General features: G+C 41.4%; 2 protein-coding genes across 7 annotated transcripts in view; one reads left to right on the top strand and one right to left on the bottom strand.

Annotated features, from left to right (window-relative positions):
• The window catches only part of LOC1279818 (E3 ubiquitin-protein ligase MIB2), a 66,047-nt gene that overhangs the window by 17,333 nt on the left and 23,728 nt on the right, over positions 1-24,986 (top strand). For both annotated transcript variants that reach the window (XM_061661214.1, XM_061661213.1), the window contains exon 3: positions 16,903-17,249. In XM_061661214.1, the coding sequence (XP_061517198.1) occupies positions 17,192-17,249 (58 nt within the window). In that variant the 5' untranslated portion in view covers positions 16,903-17,191. The remainder of the gene's footprint in view (positions 1-16,902; positions 17,250-24,986) is intronic.
• On the bottom strand, positions 19,683-23,596 carry LOC133393300 (uncharacterized). Of its 5 annotated transcripts, XR_009766083.1 has the most exons (4): positions 23,108-23,596; positions 22,271-22,985; positions 22,006-22,201; positions 21,770-21,910 (listed from the first exon to the last, which is right to left on the bottom strand). XR_009766083.1 is itself a non-coding variant. In XM_061657673.1 (3 exons), the coding sequence occupies exons 1-3, from the start codon at positions 23,387-23,389 to the stop codon at positions 19,923-19,925; spliced, it is 2,211 nt and encodes a 736-aa protein (XP_061513657.1). In that variant the 5' UTR covers positions 23,390-23,422; the 3' UTR covers positions 19,683-19,922. The 5 variants fall into 5 exon arrangements, 2 of the variants coding, with proteins under 2 accessions (XP_061513657.1, XP_061513658.1); XM_061657673.1 differs by lacking the exons at positions 22,006-22,201; positions 22,271-22,985 and having other exon boundaries at positions 19,683-21,910; positions 23,108-23,280; positions 23,340-23,422; XR_009766081.1 differs by having other exon boundaries at positions 22,006-22,985.

Raw genomic sequence — 24,986 nt, 5'->3', positions numbered from 1 at the left:
GTGTGCGAGTTCGACAGGGCGCGCTTAGCTGTTGTGGAGGCTTTAGTCTTTTTGGCGTAGTGAACCCTGTGCCCCAGTAATGCAGGCTTTCTCGTTCTTGTTGTTGCCTTCTCGCTTGGAGCTTTTTGAAGGTGAAACGTGCGCATCCAAATGCTCCAAATTAAGGTGTCGTAATGATCCTTTTTATTGAGCATTGCTAACGATTCAGGGTAGTAGCAAAGCCGGGGAAGCGTTTGAGGAGCGGGCAAACGATGCGCAGCCTTGAGCCAATTTCCGGACCAGGTGAAACGACGACACACGCGCTGCTCGGTGGTGGTGGTGGTACCGAGACAAATTTCAGCTAATGCATATACTCAACGCTGATTCGAATTTTAAATAATCTTCTTTGAGACGATTTTATTTCGTGAGGATTGTGCGGAAAGGAGAGAAAAGAGAGCGAGAATTCGAATTACTGTGTCCCTCAGATAGATCTAATTTTCATACAGTTTTCTGTCGTGAGTTTTACACATTTTACTTGGTACACAAAAAATCGTTCAGGACAAGCAATGTAACATGCACCTACGGAATTGGAAGTTTGAATGCATATTTTTATTATGATTTATTAGATTAATCTTTAATAAGGTTTCTATAGTCAACTCAACTTCGTAAGTTTCTTTCTCAATCAATAAAATCCCATTTCTACATTGTGTATCGTTTGTCAAATGAAGACTGCAGTTATCATGTATTTATTCAATATTCAATGCGCTATTTATTCAATTACCGAGCCTTCTTCTTCTTCTTCTTCTTTGGCTCAACAACCGATGTCGGTCAAGGCCTGCCTGTACCCACTAGTGGCCTTAGCTTTCAGTGACTAATTGATTCCCCCCCATAGCAGGATAGTCAGTCCTACGTATGGCGGCGCGGTCTATTTGGGGATTGAACCCATGACGGGCATGTTTTTAAGTCGTACGAGTTGACAACTGTACTACGAGACCGGCTAATTACCGAGCCTACATAACCATAATTAAAACTAGTTCCTTATCCCTGTCCTATCCAAGAGTTGAATGTTGCTATTCAAAATTTGCTGCGTAAAATGTTCTTCAATTTGTTTAAATTAAAGTTAAAATCAATCCTATTACTTATAGCATAATAATATCATACTATAATATAAAGTGGGTCCCTATAACCTAACACAAAAGGAAGAAAATGGTGTATTCAATAACGGGCTGGGGGTCTAAGTAGTTTGGATGGAGTTCTTCATCTTCTTCTATTTCGTGTAACGTGCTACGCGGACATGCCCGGCCTATACAGAGACTTTCGAGACTTAATTCATTACCACGGATGGGAGGTGCATTCTAGGCTTGAACCCATAACGGGCATGTTAATGAGTTGTTCGAGTTGACGACTGTACCACGGGATCGCCTCTTGGATGGAGCTTTAAAATCTATTAAGACAGAAGAGAATCAATAGGACCGCAAGCAGAGACATTAAGAGCTTTAAGTCTATTTTCTGAACATTCAAGACCAAACAGTGAACACCTTTGTTTCATATTGAGAACAGGAGACACTACCTGACCATGGAAGGCGATAGAAAAGTGTTCGTGTAAATTGTCATTGAACAGCTTCTAACCTCTAGTCATCAATCCTATATTGTTGCGCAGTAACTCTGAATTTGTTTCGAATTTATGTGAGGAATATGTCCTAAAAACTGGACAACACATTGTAGCTTTCTGAGATACAGGGTTTACCAGTCAAATAAACTGAAAATAAATAACTGTCCACAACTATCAACAACTTCAGCGATTTCTGGTGGAAAGTATCTAATATATGGCACAGCACAATGATGTGTGAGCCAGACTGTGTTGACCATTCCAAGAGAGCATTGTTATAAACCTGTTGTTATTGGCCTGAATTGAAAAATTAGTTGAACAACTCAATTAACGCTTGAAAAGATTAAAAAACATCATTTTTGTTCATCCTTCGCTCGAGATGCGTAACAACACAAGGAAAAGTGTCTTCAATACTGCAATGGGTCCGAGTGAAATCAAATCTTTAGAGTGTATTTTTAAACGTCGCTTTAAACGCTACAAATCAGTTACATTCGTTTAGGGCCATATTTAATTTATTCTGTAAACCAATGCAATGTTGTATTTGTTTGCTTTTATTTTTCGTGAAATATTCCGCTGACCGACCGACCATCACACTTCTGCCCAGCAACGCGCCACAAAACACGCTTAACCCCGGTTAATCCACTTTCAGATAAAGCCGTTGCAGTGGTATCGTGCGATATAGCCACAGAGAGACAGAAAAAAAAAATACACACAAAGCAAAAACGCCACTCCATTTTCACTTTCCTTGGACCGTCTTATAACCGCCGTTCGCCATTCCGCGAGATGAAGCATAACAACGGCACAGAAAAACGGCAAAGGGTAAGAGCAAACAAGCCCCCCCTCCCCCCTCCCTCCCATTCCGAAGGCCATTATGTGAGGCAACGCGCGCTGTGCCCTCGGCTGCATGCGCTGAAGGATATATGGTGCGCTCTCGAAAGCGTTGTCTGATACGACGGTGTTCGTGTGTGCGTTTTTTTTAGCCCATTTTTTGGACCTGCCTTCGTTGCCGTAGTACAGTGGTGGAGTCGTCGCCGTCGTTGCGGGTCACTGCGGTAACTGGTGCAACATGAACAGACACAGACACGTGCACACACCGAACTGCATCGCTTCGGTGCATAATGTGGTGTGTGTAATAATGGCGCCCTCGACCATCACCGTTGTCATCGCCGATCGCCCTTCCTTCGTTTACCCAGCGTTTTCTTGCTTTACCTCGTTTGGGCGCTGCTGCCGCTGCATATTAATGTAATTAACATTCGCGCGTTCCGTGTGTCTTGCGAGCTTCGTAGCAAAGCGAAAATTAAAATAAAAAAACAACACAAACAGAACCCCGGCACATGTGTCCGAGCGCGACCGGCTGGGGTGGCTCCGGTGTGAGGGGTATACGCCACCAGCTTGTTGGTTTTTGCACGATAATCGCGGCAATAGCTACACACAGTACGGCACGGGCGGACGTATTGGGCGCGTCGTAACGGCAGCAGCACGCGTCTGCGCGCATATGGAACGTAAGGGCGCGTGCGATGTTTTGAGGGGGTTTTTAGCGCGCGCGCAACTTCCATAATGTGCCAGGATCAAGGGGCGCAAGTTACTTCGCAAATCCGACCGGGTGCGGGTGACTCACGTAACTAAATCCACCCACTCCCTTTCTATGATAAAAAATATTCACGATAAGATCGAGCATGGTAACATAACAGGAAAATATAGTTATAAAATGTTCAATATCGGCCTTTTTTCTATTTCATTCCTATAAACTTGGTGTGTCATTAGTAGAAGGAAGAATAAGGAAGGCGTAAAGGCGATAAAGCTCGCCAGGCTCCGGTGGGCTGGCCATGTTATACGCATGGAAACGGACGACCCAGCCCGTAAAGTCTTTTTAGGCCGTCCACAAGGACAGAGGAGGCGTGGTAGGCCCAAATTGAGGTGGCAAGATGGCGTGGAGGCGTCCGCCATTAAGGCCGGGATAACGGACTGGCAGACGAAGGCGCGAGACCGTGAGCGGTTTCGGACACTCCTGAGGCAGGCCAAGACCGCAAAGCGGTTGTAGCGCCGGATAAGTAAGTAAGTAAGTAAAGGCGATAACCGTTCAAATTAATCTGCGGAAAAACGTTGAACGTTAATTTTGGGTTCACTATTCTGTATAGCATGATTAAGGGATCGTCTATACATTACGCGACACAAAAAAAGATTCATCACTACTGTTTCAATATCGATTTCCTGTGGCTAACAATCAGTCTTCGTTGTTAAATCCTACATCTTACTAACTTATGACGGTCGAAAGATTTTGAAGATGAAACTGTTGTCCGGGAATGTTTCACTAAACAGAGACCAAATAAAGTTAATTATGAAGATGATTAAACGACTTTTGAAAACGCTTAAAGGATTCCCCTCTACACCTTGCGATCGTTACGCCATTTATGGAAACTTTTATCGAGAGAAAAAAATAAAAAAAGTGTGATGTACATGGATTCCGGCACCCTTATTGGACAGTATGAAATCCAGTTGGATTATAGGAACTTCTAGGCTAAAGTATCAGAACTCATGAAAACGCTTGCAATAGGGATTGAGAATTAAAGATGTACCAAACAAAAGTCGTACAGAAAAAATCATAACATTCGTAAAACAAATAAAAAAAACAATAAAATAAAGTCATTAATAACCGTAAAATAAGATACGAATTTAACATGGATCCGTTCCCTTTCGATTATAGTTTCGCTAATTCACTGTCTTGTCCTGACCCACCATTGCCTGCTACTACTACTACTACTCGTCAGTAAAGGTAAGGAGTCAATTATGGAAGCTGGCTGAGCCGGTTACATTCCATCACGTGCGCCATTCGCTTGGCCCCGCAGAGGTAATAGCGCGTGCGCGTGCGCAAAAGCTTCCAGTCGTCCCATCCCGACAGCTCTCCGTCGTCAGTTGGCGGTGCGCATAAACATTGTATTTATTGCTTTATCTTCATTCCACCAGCCACCAGGCGTTGCGTTCTCTCGAGCCTTCAAGCAAGGGTAGAAGGAAAGCAAAAGAAACAACTCTTTTCCGGTCACTGCGGAATAATCGCGCACAGTTTGTGAGATGTGTCACTCTGTCACTTTAGAACAAACTCCTTTCGCCACCGCCCTCCCCCGGGGCACGGGTCGTGGCAGTCGCACGTGGCTCAAGCGCACACACACATGGTTTGACGGCCCTCGCCATCGCCCGGCTGGTGTTATTCTCACCCGCGTCCATATGCGTCATGAAAAAAAAACGGGTGTGTGATTGTGCGCGAATCGCGTCTTTTATGCGTCATCACGAGTTTAATGTTATTCCTGCCGGTGTTGTTTGTGATTTGTTTGATTGCATGCTGTTTTTTTTGCACGATGCATCGCACACACACACGCTGACTGACTGATGCAGTCTTGTAAAGAGGGCAAGATGCGGCCAAAGATCCGATTTGATGGATGCACTGGAGAAGGAAAGTGAAATGTGTGCCTCGCGTGTACCAAGTAGTTCAACTCTCCCGATGAAGTGGAAGCAAAACAGATTGCAAATGATTCGCCCGACAGCATGACGGATGAATGTGTCTGAATGGCGAGGGGATAGTTTTTGTACCTCCACTCTTACCATTTTAATTTATCATCTTTTCTTGCTCTTACTCTGTGCCATTTCTTATTCGCGTCCTGTTACAAAGTAGTGTCTGCGCCACTCCATCACACTATAGGGAGCTCGCGTACGCATTGTATGTTTTCTGCTTTTCATTAGTAACTTCTATCAGCCGTTAAGTGCTGTTGGTCTATTTTTAGAAGAGCTTTTCTTCCCTCACCGAAATCAATCTTGAGTATCTTTTGTCAGAGGAAATATTATAGTGTGTGTGTGTGTGTACGACGCTCGAAACGCACTGAATGATATCTGCTGAAACTTACTCTTAAGAAGGAGATGTTGTGTTTTACGCGTTTGGCTTTGTTCGACTTCTTTCCTTTTATGTACGGGGCTGTGCCGGCACACTCATTAGCATTCGGGCTCTGAGCTTTTTTGTTCGGTTTGCGGGGGTGTATAAGCAAAATTTTGTCACGGTCCCTGCACTATAACGGTACGCGGTTTTATGTACGGTTTTATTTCATCTTTTTCCCCATACGCCACACCAAGAGTGTGTTCACTTCCTGCTGCTGACGGGCGATCGCTTTCATTAAAGTTTTCCACGACGAGAGCATCTCATAAATTTATTGCCGGCAGCAATATTATTCCTAACGGGTGTGTGCAAAGACTTGTTTTTTTTTTCGTAATAAACTTACTGTTACACACCTCTCTCTTTCTCTCTCCGCACGATACACATCTTTCATGTGGTTTTTGCACGCTTTTTTGTTTGTTTATTTGTTTGGCTTTTGCTGTTTAGCAATTTAGGACCGTTGAAAAACCAACACACAAAAAGCGCCACTACTACTGCTGCCTGTGCTGAGACGTTGCGATGCGAGGGCAAACTTCTCGCCATAAGCAGGTTTATTGTTTTCCGCCCTGTTTGCGCTGTGGCAGTTTTTATTATTGTGAACTAAATAAATGGATATTTAACCTTATCGCAACACGATGCGTGTCGTGTGCAGCCTTGTGCTTGTTTTGTAACAGTAAGCTTTAGCCGGTCTGATAATGGTAAACGTTCGCTTAGTTTATTCCATTTTTATGCACCGAAAAATATGCCTTTTTGGGTTTGCTCATTCAGTTTACTGGTGGATTGTATTTTAACGCTCAAAATATGTCTCAATAAAGCACTCATTCGTCGCTAAAATGCTCCAAATCGATCCAAATCAAGATAGCACACCCTCTAGCCTGCAAGCTTACGTCAATCGTGTGTCTGTGCTTCTTTTTCCTCGCTCTCTCTTGTGAAAGGCCACCTTTCTGTCCAACTTTTCACTGTCACACAGAACCTTCTCCCTCCCCTTCCTTGACCTTCTCTAACTGTGACCTCCCGTCCAATGTGGCGGCCACTTCGTGGTGAAGCTTTATTGCATTTAATAGATTTAAATTTTGACCTCCGTCTCGCCGGTGGTGGTTCATCGCGAAAGTAGTCGTCAGCAGCAAGAGGGGAGGCAAGGCAATTTTTTTTTCATTTTTACAACACACTATTGGGGTGGCGTGATGGTGTACTGAGACCCCAATGCAACGTTCGAGGCTTGGCAGAGTGGCAAATTAACTCCCCATGCTGTGTGTAATGCGCGAGTTTACCGCGTGCTGGTGTTGTGTCTCTCCCTTTCACAGCGATCCGCTCCGATGACTAATGTCCGTGTCTGTGCAGTATGGCGGAACACCATGGCAAAAACGCCCTTCATCTCTCTCCCCTTCCATGCTTACAGCAAGCGGCCGGTGAGGTGATGCAGCAAACTACAGCACAACACAGAAAAGAAAGAAATCCTCCCTTTGGCGCGAACTGGAGCATTCCTCTTTTTTTCATATTAACTCTGCTGGGTGATTTATTTACTTTTCACCACAACTATGTACCACACACTGGCTCTTTGATGGTTCCCCCGGCCTCGGCCCACAAGAGGATGCTGGTTACCATCAGACGGGGAAGCAGGGACAGTGTGAAGAGGTGGACACTCTGTACTTCGCGGTCGGATTGTCTTACTACCCGCTCCTGGGAAAAAAGAGCGGTGAATCCATTCGTGGGCGCAAAGGCGGAACGTGTCGGACCGTACTCCGGAACTGATCCGACGCAGCCATTTTGGACTCTCGAGAGTGAATGTGTGTGTGTGGTTTGTGTTTTGCGTGGATGATATGCTATTTTTCCTCCGACTTGACGCCATCCGAACCGAGATGGGAGAAGAAGCGAGTGTGTGTGTGGCTGTGTGTTTTTATTTTTAAACTCAAACGCCGCACTTCCACCCAAAAAGCCTGTCAGCCATTACTGAGCACTTTTGAGGGAAGTATTTAATAAAGCTGTACTTTGTGACAAATTACTGCTCTCCAGCATGGATCCGCTGACGTATTGAGCTGCTGATGCCCACTAATGCTCTCTTTTGCCCATCTGGACACATATTGGGAGGAAGACTAACGCATAAAAGGGCATGAGTCATCGTGGCGTGACGCGCTAGGCTCTACGTACTACACGCAGCACAGGAGAGATTATGTGTTCCCTTGGGGCACTTTTTTTGTTGTTGATAAACATCCCATTCAGCGCACACCAGCGGGCCGGGTCAATGTCGCGGAAACGTAGTACGTTTATCAGCGTTAACAACCACAGCTGATTGCGTGGAACGTGGAACAGTCATAGGGTGCACCATTCAGCACCATCAGCGTACTCCAGCAGCAGCTGGTGGCGAACGGTATTTGTTGTAAAATATGCGAAAGGAAATTCCAAACTTTGGGGAGGTTGCGATAAGCGTTCGATAATCGGTTCCTCAAAAAATTAGCTCGAATTGTTATGTTTGCATGGGGAATTCACCACAGCTCAAACGCTCGTTCGATAAGCAAGCGATTGCTTCATAGCTGTTTCACCTTAAGCCCGGTATGATGCCATAACATGATAAGACGACAGGCGAGTGTCATTAAATAATCGTTGGCAATAAATGAAATACAATTTACACTTTCAAGACATCAACTGCGCATTTTAAATCACAATCAGAATCTCAGATCAACAGAAACACAGATGTATATTGAAATGTTTCAGGATATAGAAATTATAGAAATATTCTAAAAAAGCTAAGAAACTTTTTTGTTTAGTTCACCAGAGTCATGTTGTATCCTGGGTACTGATCTAGAGGTTCTTCCACCAACTCAAAATGATGTGCCAACACCCAAACTTGTGAAAATCCAACATGAAACTACAGGGCACTTTGAAAATTGCTTCTTGGAGTCCAAAAAGTCCAAAGAATAATGCTTTTATCTTGTTCATGAAAAAAATGAAAAAAAAAATGAAAAAAATGAGATAGATTCATCGGACCTTTTAGCTAGAGTAAATTTCCACGTACCTGCTCGTATTTTAAGAAACTTTAGGCTACTAAGAGTTGACCAAACTACACGTGCATATAGCGATAATGAACCTTTGACTGCGATGGCTATCAGATTTAATGCACACTATGACTCTTTTGACTGGAATTCCCTAAGTTTACCTGTTTTTCTTGCTGTGATACTCTTTGTTATTTATTTTGTGCTGATGTTACATTGTACCGTGATGCTTTATGTTATTATAAGTTTAGTTTATAAGATCAGTGATAAGGCCAATGATGGCCAATCACTTAACATTTACAAATAAACAAATAAACAAATATAAAAAGATGTAAGAAAGTGTCCCAAAAGGTTCTATACCCCTGAAAATCTCTGTATTAAGATCATTCAAATGTAATGATCAGGCTTTTTTGGTGACTAACTTGGTCTTGTACTTGGAGAATACCACATGTGAAATAAATGAAATTGATGATTGATGATCTCATTGAAATAATAAGGGTTCTAAATCTCTCAATATATCCCCGTCAGAACAAATGTAATCATATACATTGGGGTGCTATCAAGGGATCATTCATTAATTACGTAACGCTAAAAATGTTAATATCCTTCTTCTTGTAGTGTATTAAACGTATCGCTTGATACAATCTCCTTTAATTAGTCATGTAAAGGATTGGTTATTCAACATCAATATTGCAATAATTCTTGAATTTTGAATAACGTACAATACTTTTTTCTGTTGGAAAGCATATATCATATAACTCAGAAATGCCTTTTCAAATTATTTTATTGCTGAAAAACCTACTCCTACATTCCCTACCTTCACTCTTCTTCCTCTTGTGAACGTTACGCCATTTATGGATGATCCCTTATTAACCATTCAAAATTAAAAGCTTTGCAAATTAATGCCAATTGCATTTCATTTCCATTTTGATAGTGGACTGCAAAGCTTCCAAAATTTAAACATTTTGGGCGGAGTTCACTGCTCCTAAATTATGTTATCAACACTTGTCTGTAATGCCTTGCTATTAATGCTCAACCGTACCGCAGCGCTATGCATGCCAATTTCAATGCAACCCTTCACGAAAGAGTTCCATTACCTTCCTCCCGTAAGTTCAATGTATGCAACAAATCGAATAAACACTACACCGTCGCACCTTTACATCGCTCGACCGTATTTTATCAGTGCGCACGTGTTTGCAGTGAATTCAATCCGCTTTTTTTCGCTCGGATCGGATTAGAGAAATGAGATTCCGGACGAAATAGTAGCGCTTCAACAAAATCCCTGCTGTGTGTGTGTGTGTTCTTTTTGCCCCATTCTATCCCATTCCTGCGACATGAAGGGTTAAGGGAATGAAAGGATTAAGGAAGAGAGTAGCGACAGACACTGCTGAGTGTTGTGTCTACACAGCACACGCGAGGACTGGAGAAGAGTGCAACGTGTTGCACACTGCGAGAAGGCTAACCTTTTGCCAGGGAGGGCATAAAAGGGTCGTCGGCAGGGAGGGAAGATGGCGGGATATAGCACGTTTGTGTCGCAGCCCAGGTGTGAACGGTTGACGGGGTTCGCGTTACAGAGTGCCAAGTGGAAAGGCTTCCAGGGACGCAGAACGACCGCGGGTAGATCGCGTGTTGGGTTCGGTTGGGTGTGTGTTTGCGTCCGTTTTCTTTCTATTTTGCACCCGCCAGCCGGGTACGTTTCCAAGGCCGGTTTGGAGCGGTTTCGTCACGTTGCTGTACGGTCGATGGGTTTTTTTTGTTGTTGTTGTTTGCGTTCGTTTGTACTCTCCTCCGGCCGGTTCGAGTATCTTTCTCACAAGTGCGATCAAATAGCCGCAATGACACTGCAGTAGTGTCCGCCTGTGTTTGCACCGCGTTGCCGTTTGTCTGTCACGGCACTGGTGCGAGACCGTTCCGCGACGGGCGTATTGTTGTCGCACCCGTGAAATTTCAACGACAGAACACACTTTGGACTGAGTTTGGTTTAGTGTGGAGGAAGTAAAAAAAAAAAGACATACATAAACAAATCCCTCAAGTGTGCAAAATATTTACATTCATGTTTTGAACGATTTGTAAAAAAATGCAGCGCGCTCCTTCTTCATTCATGCAACTTCATTCTCCGCTGGAGCGGCCACGTCATTGTGATTGTGATTCAGAAGCTTCTCGGTGGGCCACAGGGGACAACAAGCATCACCGATTCAATCACTGAAGTAAATGGTTTTATTGTTTTGCGAATGGCAATCGTATGGTAAAGTGTGTGGTGTACATCTTTAATCAATCGGATGACTCGATTCTTGGGAGGAAGGAAGATAGGGCGGAGCTGAATTAGAATGAGCTCGATTAGCATGCGGCAGAGCTACTGTTCTTGCGCATCCTTGTGAAATATGCAGATTAAATCTTTGCACAGGGTCGGGCCTTGGGACAGCGCTGCTCGAGATCTCGTGCTACTAACGGCCTAAAACGATCAGAAAAAGTTACCAAATGGCTTAAGCCACAAGGAACGATTTTCCCAATGTGGCGCAATAAATAATTGTATTATGATTGACTTTAAAGACGAAACGATCGAATAAGACCAAAAATTATGAATTATGAGGCAGAACTTTAAGAGAAATGCATCTTTTACGGCCAGAGTCCATTCTATATTGCTAAATTGATTTTCATATGACGATTAAGGAATTGTTTAAGACAGCTTTTTTGACCAAGATGTCATGTTTGATGTGGCTATTTATTTTTCTATTTCTTTCATTTTTTTGCTTCTAACGTTCAATTCAATGTTGTCTTTTTGAGCTTTGGTGAGGTTCAGGTCTTTTTGTTTCTAAGAATGGTGTTGTAGTGTGTAATGCAGGCACAAATTATTCGATAATCGAATAAACTACAATACTAATGCTAACAAAAATAATAATAATAATAATAATAATAATAATAATAATAATAATAATAATAATAATAATAATAATAGTAGTAATAATAATAATAATAATAATAATTATAATAATAATAATAGTAATAATAATAATAATAATAATAATAATAATAATAATAATAATAATAATAATAATAATAATAATAATAATAATAATAATAATAATAATAATAATAATAATAATAATAATAATAATAATAATGATAATAATAGTAATAATAATAATAATAATAATAATAATAATAATAATAATAATAATAATAATAATAATAATAATAAAAATAATAATAATAATAATAATAATAATAATAATAATAATAATAATAATGATAATTTCTAAAATGTCACTAAATCACACAAGAAAATGATTCAAAGGGAAATAGGGTAACATGTTTAAATATTCCCAATTTACTTTATTGCTATCGCTTCTTAGACGACCATGAAGTCTATTTTCAAATTATTGATATTTTGTATCATAAGTCATAATGACTATTAATTTTTTATAGCATTTTATTTAGAAAATTTAGTTATTCAAAACATTTGTCTTTTTGATGTGTTAGTAAGGTTTCCTAATTATAGTTTATATTTACACAACTTTTAACGCTTTATTCGATCCTTTTGTAAATTTAAAAAAAAAAATTAAGTGTTATACGGATCTAAAAATTGGACAGTTTTTCCATAAAATACAATCGACTTCGTCGAATTGAACTGTAAAATGAAATCGGTATTGAGTTTAAATTCAATTCATAACCTTAATCGTTCGTCTAATATGGCACAGTAACCGTTGTCGGCCAAGGACTGCCCAAACCGTCAGCCACTTGTGGGCTTCTAGACCACTTGTGGATTGTTAAGAACAGTTTCATTTGTTGCGTTTTTAATTTTGATGTTATTTAATATGCTGTTATCCAAATGAACTTGCCATCGCGTATAATTTAACCAAGAATCAGACCAAATCAATTTAATAAAGCTTTCTACGGCCGTCCTCTCTGTGTGTTGTGGTTGCAGTTGGCTGTCGCTTTTAATTCACTGTTTCTGCCAGCTGCCCACAAACACACCACCACCATCACCACCACCGGCTCACACTATTGTCACGCACCGGTCGAACAGTAAATTAAGATGCACGCCTCCACCGGTGTGTGCCGTGCCGGAAATGCGCAACGCGATTAAACGCAATCGCGTGTGTGTGTACGTGTGAGTGGGTGGTGCTGGTGTGGAAGGAAGCGCAGAATGTACCGTTGTCAGTAACGCAGTGACCATAACCGGAACGCAAAGCACAGCCGAGCATAGGTTTCAGTAATGTCTCAGTGCCTTATGCAGCGGAAATAAGAACCGCGCGCTGTGTGCGATTATGATGCGTCATGTTTAAAAATTCAGCTGCTCTTTTAGCGCATGGTTTGATGGATGGATGCATGGTGAAAGCTTATGTCATGGACAGAGGTCCCCTCTTTGCTAGTTGATCACCAAAATTATTAGCCACTTATCTAGCCACAAACCAGCCCAGTGTCACAACAAACAACTGCCACCCCGTAGTGAGCGTTACCGACCTTAATCAGTTACATTAAATGGGAACAAGTAAACAAAATGGCGCCACGGCTACCATCGCCACCGCCGCCAACGGTCGATGATGTGATCCCCGATAATCGAACGACCGGCGGAGGTCAACGAAATGGCATGAGACGCCCATAGAAGAGGCGGAAATGCCGGCTTGCGGAAACGGTTCAGGGGTTTGTCATCGTACTGTCTTTTTCCCTCCTTCAACAACCCCTCCAGTGTCTCTTAAGGGTGGTCATTAGGGTTTTGTGTCATTCTTGTGCGTCTTTTTTTCATTACAACACCACCCCCTACCCCGTTTATGCCCTTCATGGGTTTCCCCCGAGTGTTTAAATGAAACACCGGATGCGGTCTCTGGGGGAGAACAGACTGTCTCGCTAGGGGGAGGAGGGTGGTTTATGGTTTTCCACATGGGAACTTATGGACTCTCGATCGTCCTACAGGCAACCCCCGACCTGCCCCGAGTTCCCAGCACAGTTTGGATGGGAGAGAATGCCGGGGAGGGTGAAGAATGTACGTCCATTAAACACGACGATTATTCGTACTGTAACGCGCGAGCAGTACACTTGGTGTGATTATTAAAACACGACACGGCCCGTCTTTTGCTTGTCCCCCGCTTCGTTCCGGACGATAGTTAGTAGGGGTACGCTTGCGGTCACAGCCCCAAACAACAAGGGGGTGGTCGTGGTCTGTTATTAGGGTCTTGTGTGTTATGCTCTCGAATGTGTCGTAAAGAGTTCACCCGATCGCCTCGCACCATAAAAGGCGGAAATGGGGCGGTGTTGTTTATTGTATTTTGTAAATAAAATACGCCTGGTTTTTTTTTAACTGATCGCAACAAATTGACTAATATCGATAAAAATGGTCATTCGATAGCATAATGAAAGACAACAATTTCATTTGAAAAAAAAAAACAATTCCACACGATTGTTTCACAACATTAACCCACTTGATTCACTTAAAAACCAATGTCCTTGATAATGGTTTCGTTTTGATGCGTCAAATGTGCGTTGTCGTCGTCGTCGCCGTCGACTGGGGGCACATATTTTGGCGCATTGGGTTTGACGGAACAAATAACACGAGAGAGTCTGAGAGCAGCCGGCAGTCAACTCAAACTCGTGAATTGTCGTCGTCCCCATAAACCAATGTGTCACGTTTACGCATTTCGTTATCTCCGCATTACCACTTCTCGATTGTTGCCGCCGGTATGCGACACTCACCGTATTAATACACGATGCGCAATCTCAGATTGCGCATATATTCGTTTTATCAAAACATAAGTCATTTCGCGTAGCCAACCCTGAGCTATAAACGTCATTTCCATACATTTTCAGATTGCGCCAAGATTGCGCATAAATTTTCAAGATTATATGTCCGAGATATATAAAGTTTTTTTGACAGATAAATATATCAAACCGACCCGTTTGACAGATAAATATATGCGCAATCTGAGATTGCGCATCGTCTATTGCTACGGTCAGACTAACGCCAAAGGCGTGTACCGTTCCCCTCCAACGCGTCAAACTGTACGTAGGATGATGAATTTGAACTCCTAAAACTTATTGAGGATTAACGAAATTCTTGGTAAAATTGTCTCCCCTATATTGACACCGAACGGATGAACGAAATGAAGGAAAACCCCAATTGCTAACCCCATTTCCAGAATCGACCTATGATGAACCAGCTGCTGTCATCGAAAAATAGCACACACATTAGTCATCGGCAGCGCACAGCGGTCGAGAACAAAACGGCATGTTGCAGCAGCAGTACTACAGCCGCGGGAGTGTGTTATGTTTTTGCGTGGTAGTGATGGTAGCTGTGGTACCTTATGCTTCACTATGTAAGGAAGGGGAAAGGGAAAGGATTTGTAGTAGACGACCGGCAAAACCAGGAGTCTTCGTCTGTTGGCGACGGTACAAGAATTCATCTACATACTGTTAAATATGTCAATGAGAGTATGAAGAATCATAAGCCTCCCGTCGTCACAGGGTGGTTGAGTTGTGTTTTAAGGGTTTGGTTAAATCAAGGGAAGTTGCGTTACGGAATTAGAAGGAATATTCTATATTGTTCGATGTCATTGGTATCGCAGACGTTGTTGTTCAGTTTTTAATATAATAAAAGCGTCTTTGTAGTCTGGCGTCATCATAGTGATGGCGATCGCAACCCATCGCTTGAATGCCGTCATCAGCATTTCGGTGTCGCGCGGTAAAGCAGACACGACCAAAAATACTATTATCTGTTCCTAGAACTTTCAAATCAAGCACAAATATTTATTTTCAACTCTATACGTTGTATTTAAGTATGTATTAAAAAACAACCGACTATGCGAGTTGTACATGTTTTCTACACGGTTGGGGCCACGAGAAGAATTAAAACTCTACCTTATCCCTCCTCCGGTCAATCGGACACCAATACATTAATGTTCGACTGAATTGTAGAGTGTAGAGGAAAGAGAATTGTAGAGTAAGAGGGGCTATAGAGCGTTTTGCAAAATTAGCTTGAATTATTTTGACAATTAGTTTGTTAAATAAAATAAACATTAAGCATAATTCATTGTTTTTTTATGTTATACTATTCAATTTTTAAGGAAATTTATTTTTAACAAATTTAGAAATTTATAGTTCTGCAAAAAACGTGTACAGGTACTTACACAGAAATACGAGATACGTTTCTTTTTGGTCAGAATTAAAAGCGCTTCTCAGCGACAATCTCTTGTTATATTCATAAGGCTTCATCCATCAATTACGTAACCCTGATAAAGGGAGGGAGGTCATCAAACGTTACGATTTGTTACTTAATTTTGGATGGGGGAAGGGGTGTTCTTGCAATTTAAATTATGTTACGTTAGAGAAGGAGAGGGTCGAAAAAATGCAAGTTTAGCGTTAGATAATTGATTGATGAAGTTTAAAAAAAGCAGTTTAAGTCGCAACGAGTTCATAATAAAGAGTAAAAATGGAGAATAATCACAGCGCTTTGATTCATTGTTGAAAGTACTGCTCAATTACATCATTCAATATTTCACTGAATGCACCTGCACACCAAAGGCTAATACTATCTTAATTATTTATTAGTTGAATTTGTTATCCTACATATAGTCACTACTCCGATCGTATCCTTCCGAATCACCCTGTTGCAGCGACCGGGAGCGCATTCCGTTCGTGTTCGCTTGCTTGTATGCAAGGCACCCGTCAGCCAGTCGATGCGGAATCCTATCGCCCTGGATTTAGAGGCGACGGACCGATGGCTGAATATTTGCACATAGCCGCCCATAACCCTCCCCCCAATCTCTCTGTCCTCTCTCTCTCGGATGGCGCTGGCCAACCGGGACATGAACGGCATTGATACAGGGGAAGAAAAAAGAAAAAGAATGCGAATAAAGTTTTATGTTAGCTCTCGGACACTACCCAACGACCGCTCGAGCTCTCTGCTCTAGCTACGATGCTGGGAACTCCTCACGTACTACACAACAGCGCCCCAAACCCCAAAATGCAGTGAACATGAACGTGTCTTCTTCCTGCGGGCGGGTAGTTTCGGTTCGAAAGGAGACACTCTCGCCATGTTGAATGGGAGGGTCTGGGGAGTGGGCAGATACCGGCCAGCCGGGGGCCCAGCAGTGCGCACATTGGTGGTCGCCTGGTCGCCGGCTTCGACATCTTGTTGACCCATTAAATGCGAGTTAATTTGATTCGCTCGGACAGCTCGTTGTTTTCGATCGCCGAGTGTGGGGTGTAATGCCAGCAATGCCAGCACTACTACTACTACTACCACTACTACCACTACTACTGACTCGTGTGAATAGATGGGCAGGGAAGATGTGCCGAATTTACCCCGACTTTAATTACTCATAATTTTTCAATTACACTTCATTTTCCGCTACGATGAGTTTTAACGGTCTCTCTCTCTCTTTCTCTCTTTTTCTCTCTTCCAATTTTAGTGTTAGCGCTCGCTCTGGTGGGGTTTTAACCCGTGCAGCAAACATCCTTTCCTTTAGCGGACAGATGTATCCGGCGTAGTGCAGCAAACGGAGAGTGTGTGTGTGGTTCCACTCCAAATTCGTGGTTTAATTCGTAGCTGAAGAACGCCCCAACAACCAAGGAGGAGAGTGCGTAGTTGTAGACTGCTCTACGCGTCCTCTGCTAGTGACAGGGTGACGCCAGGGTTCTGGGGTCGTACGCTGGAGTGGTGTCCTGCCGCCCCGGTCTGATAATACGGCGTCACCAGCCATGCTAGCACCGGGCATTCGAGTCGCCCGCGGTCCCGACTGGATCTGGCATGAACAAGGTAAGGTGATTGTGTTTCGTGGGAGGTTTTTGTTGGCGTTTCATCACATCGGCCAAATCATCACTCTAGAGGAAGTGGGGTAATGGAGCGGTTCTCAGGCAACGATACGTAATCGCCGGTGGAAAACATGTAAAACGGTTTAATTTATTTATTCAACGAGGTAACGCAAGACCAATGCAATTAGTGTAATTAATGGAGCTATTTATGGTTGAAATGATTATTTTGCATGAGACCATAAAGTGGAGATTATATCGTATTAATAACTTATAAAAAGCGGCTTAATATGATAATTTTAGTTTTGCGAAGATTTCATGTTTTTAATGTGCTCAATCTGAACCCTTTGCATTCAAGTAGTTCCGTATGTTAAAATGTATGTGCATCGTGTCTGCAAAGTGTTTATTTAGTTGGTATACAATTAGCTGATTTTAAAATAAAATGTCGGTTCTATAAGACTTACACTACGATCGATGAATTATGGGACAATACTTAACAGTTATTAACAGCGCCTCTAAAATGCTGAAATTTAATTTCATTAAAATCGCAGCATCATCGAGCAGAAACTAAAGCGCTGCTAGACTAGGCCAGCGATGAAACACGTCAATCGCTATGGGTTACCCACTCGACAAACAAGTGCTCGAAATTGCATACAACTCCCTAATTTTGTGTCACCGAACCCTGGGTATGAAAAAAGGAGGACGTTTTTGTTCGGACTGAGGGTAAAATTAGGGGATATGAGAACAGGCTTTTGCGAGTGTGTGAGTGTACGCGCGCCGACCTTGATATACATGTATTGGTGAGGTAGGAGGGTATTTATGTATGTAGTTGTGATATCAATTTTCTTTCGGCGCCAAATGAAATGTCACGTTTGAATTCAAAGAATTTAAGAGATTGTATTGTTCACTAGTTTCACTTCGTGTAGAGCTTCTCATTGTTTGACAAAAAAAGCTTAACTGGTCGATATAGATTTGCATACACAAGGTAAAACAAAACTCACAGGCAACGTTTAAATACTCTATGAAACTATATAAAAGGAACTTTTCTAGATGGAGGACAAAAACAACAACGTGCCGGTATCAACTGATTTGGCAAAAGAATGTATGATTTTACGTCGAATGGTAGCTCAGCTAAAGGTCCAGAACGATGTGATGAACAACAAGCTCGATGTTCTGACCGGGATGATGCAACAACTGTTGGCGAATCAAAACACCTGCTTGAGCCCCACGGATAAATCCCCTTCGCCAACCTTTTGCACTGTAGAGACCATTGAGGAGATGAATGCTGTGGAGGAGAAGCTGAAAAAAAAAGAGTACCGAGATGAATTTGTGCAATGGGTGAAACTAAATATTGCAGAGGGCGATTTTAAACAACGTGCTTGTGACGCTCTTCATTTAATCTTAGGGCCTAACATTTTACTGCAATGTTCGTGGACAGGAAGAGCAAAAGTAGGAGATAAAATACCTTTGTGTAAATATAAAAATATAGTACTAGTTATACAAGAATTAGGAGGAAATTGTTCGGATAAGATATTAAAAGATTGGATGCAGCTTAAATTAAATCATAGTGATAATTTAAAACGAAACAAATACATAAATAAGTCTAGTTGCCATAAGCCGAGATCAAGTAGTGTGTAAATAGTAGAAGATAAGTAGATTATAGTTCTTAAAATTAGTGGAAGCTCTGTTATAATCTAGATGAACTATTTAATTAGAATTGGATTATCACAAAAGAATTCAAATGAAATAATACTCACTTATTAGAGTTGTGTAAATGCATTATATAGAATTACGAAATAAATCCTTGCTATGAGCAATGTTCCAAAGAGCTGTAAAAAAAGTGATAAGATTGCATTATTACTGAATATATAGTAATTGAAATAAATTGTAGAAATGAAACAATAAATGTTAACTTACTTCTTATCAAAAAAACCAGCGGAACTCTACTGTTGAGACTGGAAGAAATGCCATATTAAGCGCAGTCACGTCGTGTCGTGTCACGTAAGGGGATAGCTTTTCCTCGATGTATCCTCGTATGGGATGCGAAACACGTTGAGCAGTATTAGAAAAAAAATAGATGTTGGAGATTAGTGTTTGTACGGAATGATCAAAAAGATACCATACGATCAATCAACTGTTCTAATATTTTAGTTATAACTGTCGTGGATGTTACACTACTTATGGATCACAGGTTGATTGGATAATTTGTTTTAAAGATTGGCATTGTTGTTAAACGTAGTAATAAGTCCATATTATCAAAAATAATTGTGTTTACATAAAAAAGTATAAACAAACATGAAATGAATCTGTTGGTTTTTTTCACTAACTTTTACAATTATTATTAAATGCATGTACATGCGACAATTCGTGCTGATCTGTTCAATAAAAAAAACTACAATGAAGTTTCCTGTAGATTAAACAAATTTCTTTCCCTGCTAACTCTGTAATGAAAACTAGTTTATACTTTTATTATGATGTACCCTCTTTCAAAATGTGATGTAATACATCGTCAACCTAAACCCTCTACATAATACATTATATGATATATTATACATACTATGATATACCCTCCACCAAAAGTTTTGAAATAAACCCGTAAACCTTTGAAAAAATCAATAACATTATAATTTACACTAAGACAAAACAAGTCACAATCATGATTTTAAGATAAAAAATATGGTTAGTTCGGAAGAAAAGTGTGTAATAATGGAATAAATAATACAGATGGAGGCATAGAATCTTGAAATTCATCAACATCAAAGTACACAAGAGGACGAGGGGGTAAATTAACGGCAACTAACTTACATTTAATAGACTTAAGGTCAAGTGTCACCATAGTAGATGGTGAATAAGAATTTAGTTTATGAATGTTCAGTTCACTAGACTGTATCGCTACAAAAGATACATTATCTTTAAATGTAGCCGTAAAATAATTTTCCTTATTATCATACTTGATTCCAACGATAACCAACGAATTCTGCGGAGAGATTTCTGCTCTCAAAAATTTCACTATACCATTTGATTTTGTTAAAAACCATTGATCCCGAAATTTTGGTTTTAAAACAAAGCTTTCAGTTACATGTAGTCCACAGCCATCTATAGTCAAACAGGGATATTTCTTTTCTTTGGGACCATGATGTACATTAATTGAGGCATATAACTTGCATCTGCCCGCTACTTGTTCCACACATTTTGAACCTGTCTTAACATCTCGTTTAATAAACTGTAAAAAGTTTTCATAATCATAAGAAGACCAATCGTCCAATGGACCAAGTTCTTCAACGTCATCAAATACGTGGAGAAGATTGTGCACATTGCTGCTCATATGGGTGCGACCATAGTACAGTGGGAAATCAACAACAAATTGTTGAAGCATTCTTTTTGCAAGCGGGTTTAAATTTTTATATACTGACGATGAGAAAATAGTTATGCCACAAAAGTAGAGCAAATAATGGTTAAAGCCGTCACTGTGCATAAAATCTTTATATATAACAGGGCTAATATAGTGTAGAAAAGACCTAAATTCAGTTGCTTTCCAATACTGAAGAGTGTCAAGAGATCGAAATGGTCGATGTATTTCAGAAGGCAGTTTCGTTTTCATCAAAAAGTGAGAGGCATTTTTCTTGTGTTCACTAGACCATATTACAAAACTTATAAATTTATGATGAAAAAGGCCGTACAAAATTTTACGAGTGTTGCCAATATCGATAAGATGAAGTCGATCAGAAGTGGGAAAACTTTTGATCATATCTAATCCACCAATCTCTTCTAAAGGAGATCGAATTTGTTTATGATGCTCTGTATCGTGTCTTTGTCGAAAACTTTCATCTGTACGTGATGGAGCAGGTTGTGGTGAACAAAATATTACTTTGCGCTCCGGTTTTACAAACTCTCCAACGAGAGTACACTTTGTGCACCCATGTTTTGCCGGAAAGTACATTACCGATTTTATAAAGGCCCGCGCAGGGGTATCGGTGACAAAAGCCTTGGCAAAAATTTTTACAACTTTCTCTCCAAACAGCATGCCTATTACTTGCAAATTGTTTAATTCATCTACGAGCTGTCGCAAATAAGGCTCTAAGTCGGTAGGTTTTTTCTGACCACAAAATACACCTGCGATCATTACCGGGCAATCGGGAATTTCTTTTACTTTAAAAAGAATTGGCCAAAATTGTGTAGCACTACTTTTGAAAAGAGGAAGCCCATCGATAAAAATATGTAACGAAAACTTATTTTCCTCTGGAACATGATTCCTAAAATAATTTCGAAGGCCAACTTCTATCCCTGAGTACCACATTTGTCCACCTGCTATATGCTGAATCTCTTGGCTAACTTTAGGAATTTTTAGTAAAGTACGACCATCTTTAGGAAGTTCAGGATGACCAAATTTTCTTAAAATTGCTAGAAGCAAGTTGAGAAAGTTGCGAGAAAGATGACCCATTATTGCCAAATATCTCAAAGCTTCTTTTAAACTTTGAAAATCATTCAAATAGTTATAAGCATCATAAAAATCTTCAGCACATTCTTCCTGTTCATCTTCTATATCATCCAAATTATTTTCGTCAACAGTTGCAGCGCTGTCATTGTTAGTATTGTTAGTATCTACATCTATGCTAAAGCTACACTCTACATTCGCACCTAAGTTGCTATCAGTACTATGCAATTCGTCTGTAAAGAAACAAAAGAGAAAAACATAGCATTAGTTAAATTAAACACGTATATATGGCACAAAAAGTCAGTTAACAATGAAATGAAATTAGCACCTTCCGACAGCGACTGGCATTAACACGGAGACACGACCTTCCATCTGGCCCAGGCACAGGCTTAAACAGGTCAGGACAGATTTTTTTTTACGAGAATGCTTATTAGCAAAGGATTCACGACCGTCCCCGGACTGTCAGTAGTTCATCGGCGTTTCGGAGGACGAGGAACACGTGTTGTTGGAGTGCCCGCGCTTTGCTGCAAAATCCAGAAGCGTGTCGGCCATGGTTGATCAGGTTCGATTCGACGGACACCCTCCAACCTCACCTGTCGCGAGGTCGAGAGCTGGAGCCTTATCTACGAAGCTTCTAGGCGGATCACGGTTCAACTACAGGGAGCATGAGACAATGAACGAGTTGCCCTGGCGTCGCAGATCATTGAGTAATACGAAGAGGAGATGGCCATCTTAGAGACGCAACCTGAAACTGTTCGGCGCGTCCGCAACGAGCCACGCAACGCTAACCGACGAGAGGCAACGATGCGTTGACGAGAGAAGCTTCGAGCCAGACTTCCTCCAACCCCACCAGCGTCACTGCAGATTGCGGCTGGTCACGGCGCGCTTAAGCAGCAACAGGCAGGGTTCAGGGAGATGATACGGAATCGCCAATAAACGATGAGAAGCAAGCTGCAGTGGCCACGGATGTTGGTCTCAGCGCTGCCGAGGTACCCGCAGCGGTCTAGTTTGAAGTAGACAGCAACGTAGCCTTCGGAAGTTGCTTTGCTGCAAGGAAGAAAGTCCTACTAATGTATCGTTAAAGAACAAAACATCATTATGTCTCCCACGATGGATGTTTGGCTAATTCAAGTGGCTGTCTGTTTTTACTAAAAACAATTTAAAAAGCAAAAATAAACTTTTTGGATTCACACTGCCAACCAGAAAACGACGACGTGATTTCCTAAGTAAGGTTAAACATAAAAAACGTCATGTTGCCATTGTGGGTGGCGGTGCAGAACCGATGCAGAAACGATGGCGGTGCAAAACCTAAAATTGCGATCGGAATATGAATCAACGTAGCTGCTGATTACCAATTGGCAATATACTGCGACAAAATTCCGTTTTCTATGTATAATAGTTCTCTAAAAAACACAATATTAGTTACTTACTGAACATCCTGCTCGTCGATGCCGGAACCATGACAGGTGAGGAAGGCTCCATATTATTGATCTCATTGTCTATTTCTCTCTCAACTTCTTCCATAAAGCGACGACGCTTCCGATATTGGGATGATCTTGAAGCCATTGCTGATGGTACTCTCGTAAATAATCTGGATCTAAAACTGCACAAAATATAGATTAATACACTTCTGCTTTGTTTTTCAAACACCGGCTCCTTTACACTTGTCTGTCCTTCGCCGACGCACTTGCAATGTCAACCAATACATGCATACATTTGTAAGCCACTGTGTATATACATGGTAGCTGTGTTTATAACTCATGATATGGATTGAAAATCGTTGTTGGTACCCAAGCAGAAAAACTCATCCGTATGTTAAAAAGAGATGGCAATATGAAATCTTGCAAGCAATTCAAGATACATGGGCGAAGTGGGGCAGAGCGGGTTGAGGAACCGGAGAAAAACTGCTCGAATTGTCCACGGGGTAATTATGATCGTTTTATTGAAAACAAATAATCCAATTTCAAAACATTCCTGTAGGAAAGTGAAACATCGTCCCGAATTCGAGCAGTTCGATTCGATCATTCCAATTGGTATCACTTGAATGCAACTTTCTCCCTTATTGTATGCGGTTTGCGTTCGAAGCTGCTCGAAATCTCTCTTTCGTCGGACATCTCCAACAAATCCTTCGAATTATTTTGACATGATTTAATGTAATTTATAGTTTAACAATGAAATTTTATCTTTGGAATGAAATTTAAAATATTGGGAGGTAAAATTATACATAACTAATTAAAGTTAAATCGTTTCATGGACATCTTTTCTTCCTCAATTCAAGTGCATGATACATGATACTGATAAGTAAACAACATTCCTGTGGGTTCGATTGCACTTATGATTGAACCCACAACATGTCATCTTTTCGTTCATGGACTTAACTGTGCTAATCCCATTTATCTGATCGTCCAAAGGTCAATATGTTCATGTTGCTTAAGCGCGTAAAGTTCGCTATACGCTATTATCTTTGCAAACGTTTCGTGTCTGGTTTCTCCACGATAAAACATTAAAAACCTAAATGCGTTCTGCCACACGATCACGTTCGACGCCGTTCATTTTGGATATTGAACATATTTTTGCTCGAATAACACGCCCCTTCTAGCGCCATCTGTTGCCGCTTGGATGACAAATTCGTGATCCTACTGCCGCCGCTACCTATACCATCCCTCCGAATCCGTGTGCCTGCCTATTCGCTTTCGGGAGTCGGTTCTATTTTCTTCTCCAATGATCGCACTCTTCCCCTCACCATTTAAGCGGCATGCAAGGCATCGTTCGGTTAAAATTAGTACGCTTCTGCATAAGATCAGTCAAGTGCTAAAACGATCCACCGGTGCTAGCACACACCCCTCTGCTTGCTGTTCGTTCGGATGATGCGTCTCCTTGTTGCACACGCACGCAGTCACTTCTATTTTCATCGTCACTGGTACGCTATCGGCGCACTGGCAAAATCAGCAGCAGCAGCATCGGGAGAGCGTCGGTAGACCAGACAGACAGACGGAACGTGACAGACTCGAGCAGCAAACAACTCGACTGTGTTTTCCCGCACCCCTCCCCCTTCCCCTTTCTCCACGTGTTTTTCGTGCGTGTTGCACATGGCGCACGTCTGCGTTTTGGGAGGAGCGCGCACAAACACGCTTAATGGGTGGGCACCCTGGCGATAGGTTTGTTGTTTTTTTTTTCTTCCCTCCTCTTCAAACGCGAAGTGGCAAGAATTGATGGCAATTTGGTAAAGCCCCATCGGTAAAAGCGAGTGGAGAGCGAGAGAGAGATAGAGGCTGTTGAGGTTGTGTACGGTTGCCACTCGTGCGAAGC

Source organism: Anopheles gambiae, chromosome 3 (assembly GCF_943734735.2).
Source record: "Anopheles gambiae chromosome 3, idAnoGambNW_F1_1, whole genome shotgun sequence".
NCBI lineage: Eukaryota > Metazoa > Arthropoda > Insecta > Diptera > Culicidae > Anopheles > Anopheles gambiae.
Note: the sequence above shows the minus strand (reverse complement) of the source record. Positions and strands in the feature narration are given on the sequence as shown.

Bases quoted from the DNA above. Each gene is read 5' to 3' on its own strand.
- LOC133393300 (XM_061657673.1), bottom strand. From the start codon at position 23,389: ATGCATGTATTGGTTGACATTGCAAGTGCGTCGGCGAAGGACAGACAA. The intron at 23,281-23,339 runs GTAAAGGAGCCG...TATTTTGTGCAG, and splicing joins TCGGCGAAGGACAGACAAGT to TTTTAGATCCAGATTATTTA. The intron at 21,911-23,107 runs GTAAGTAACTAA...GTTTCTTTACAG, and splicing joins ATCGACGAGCAGGATGTTCA to ACGAATTGCATAGTACTGAT.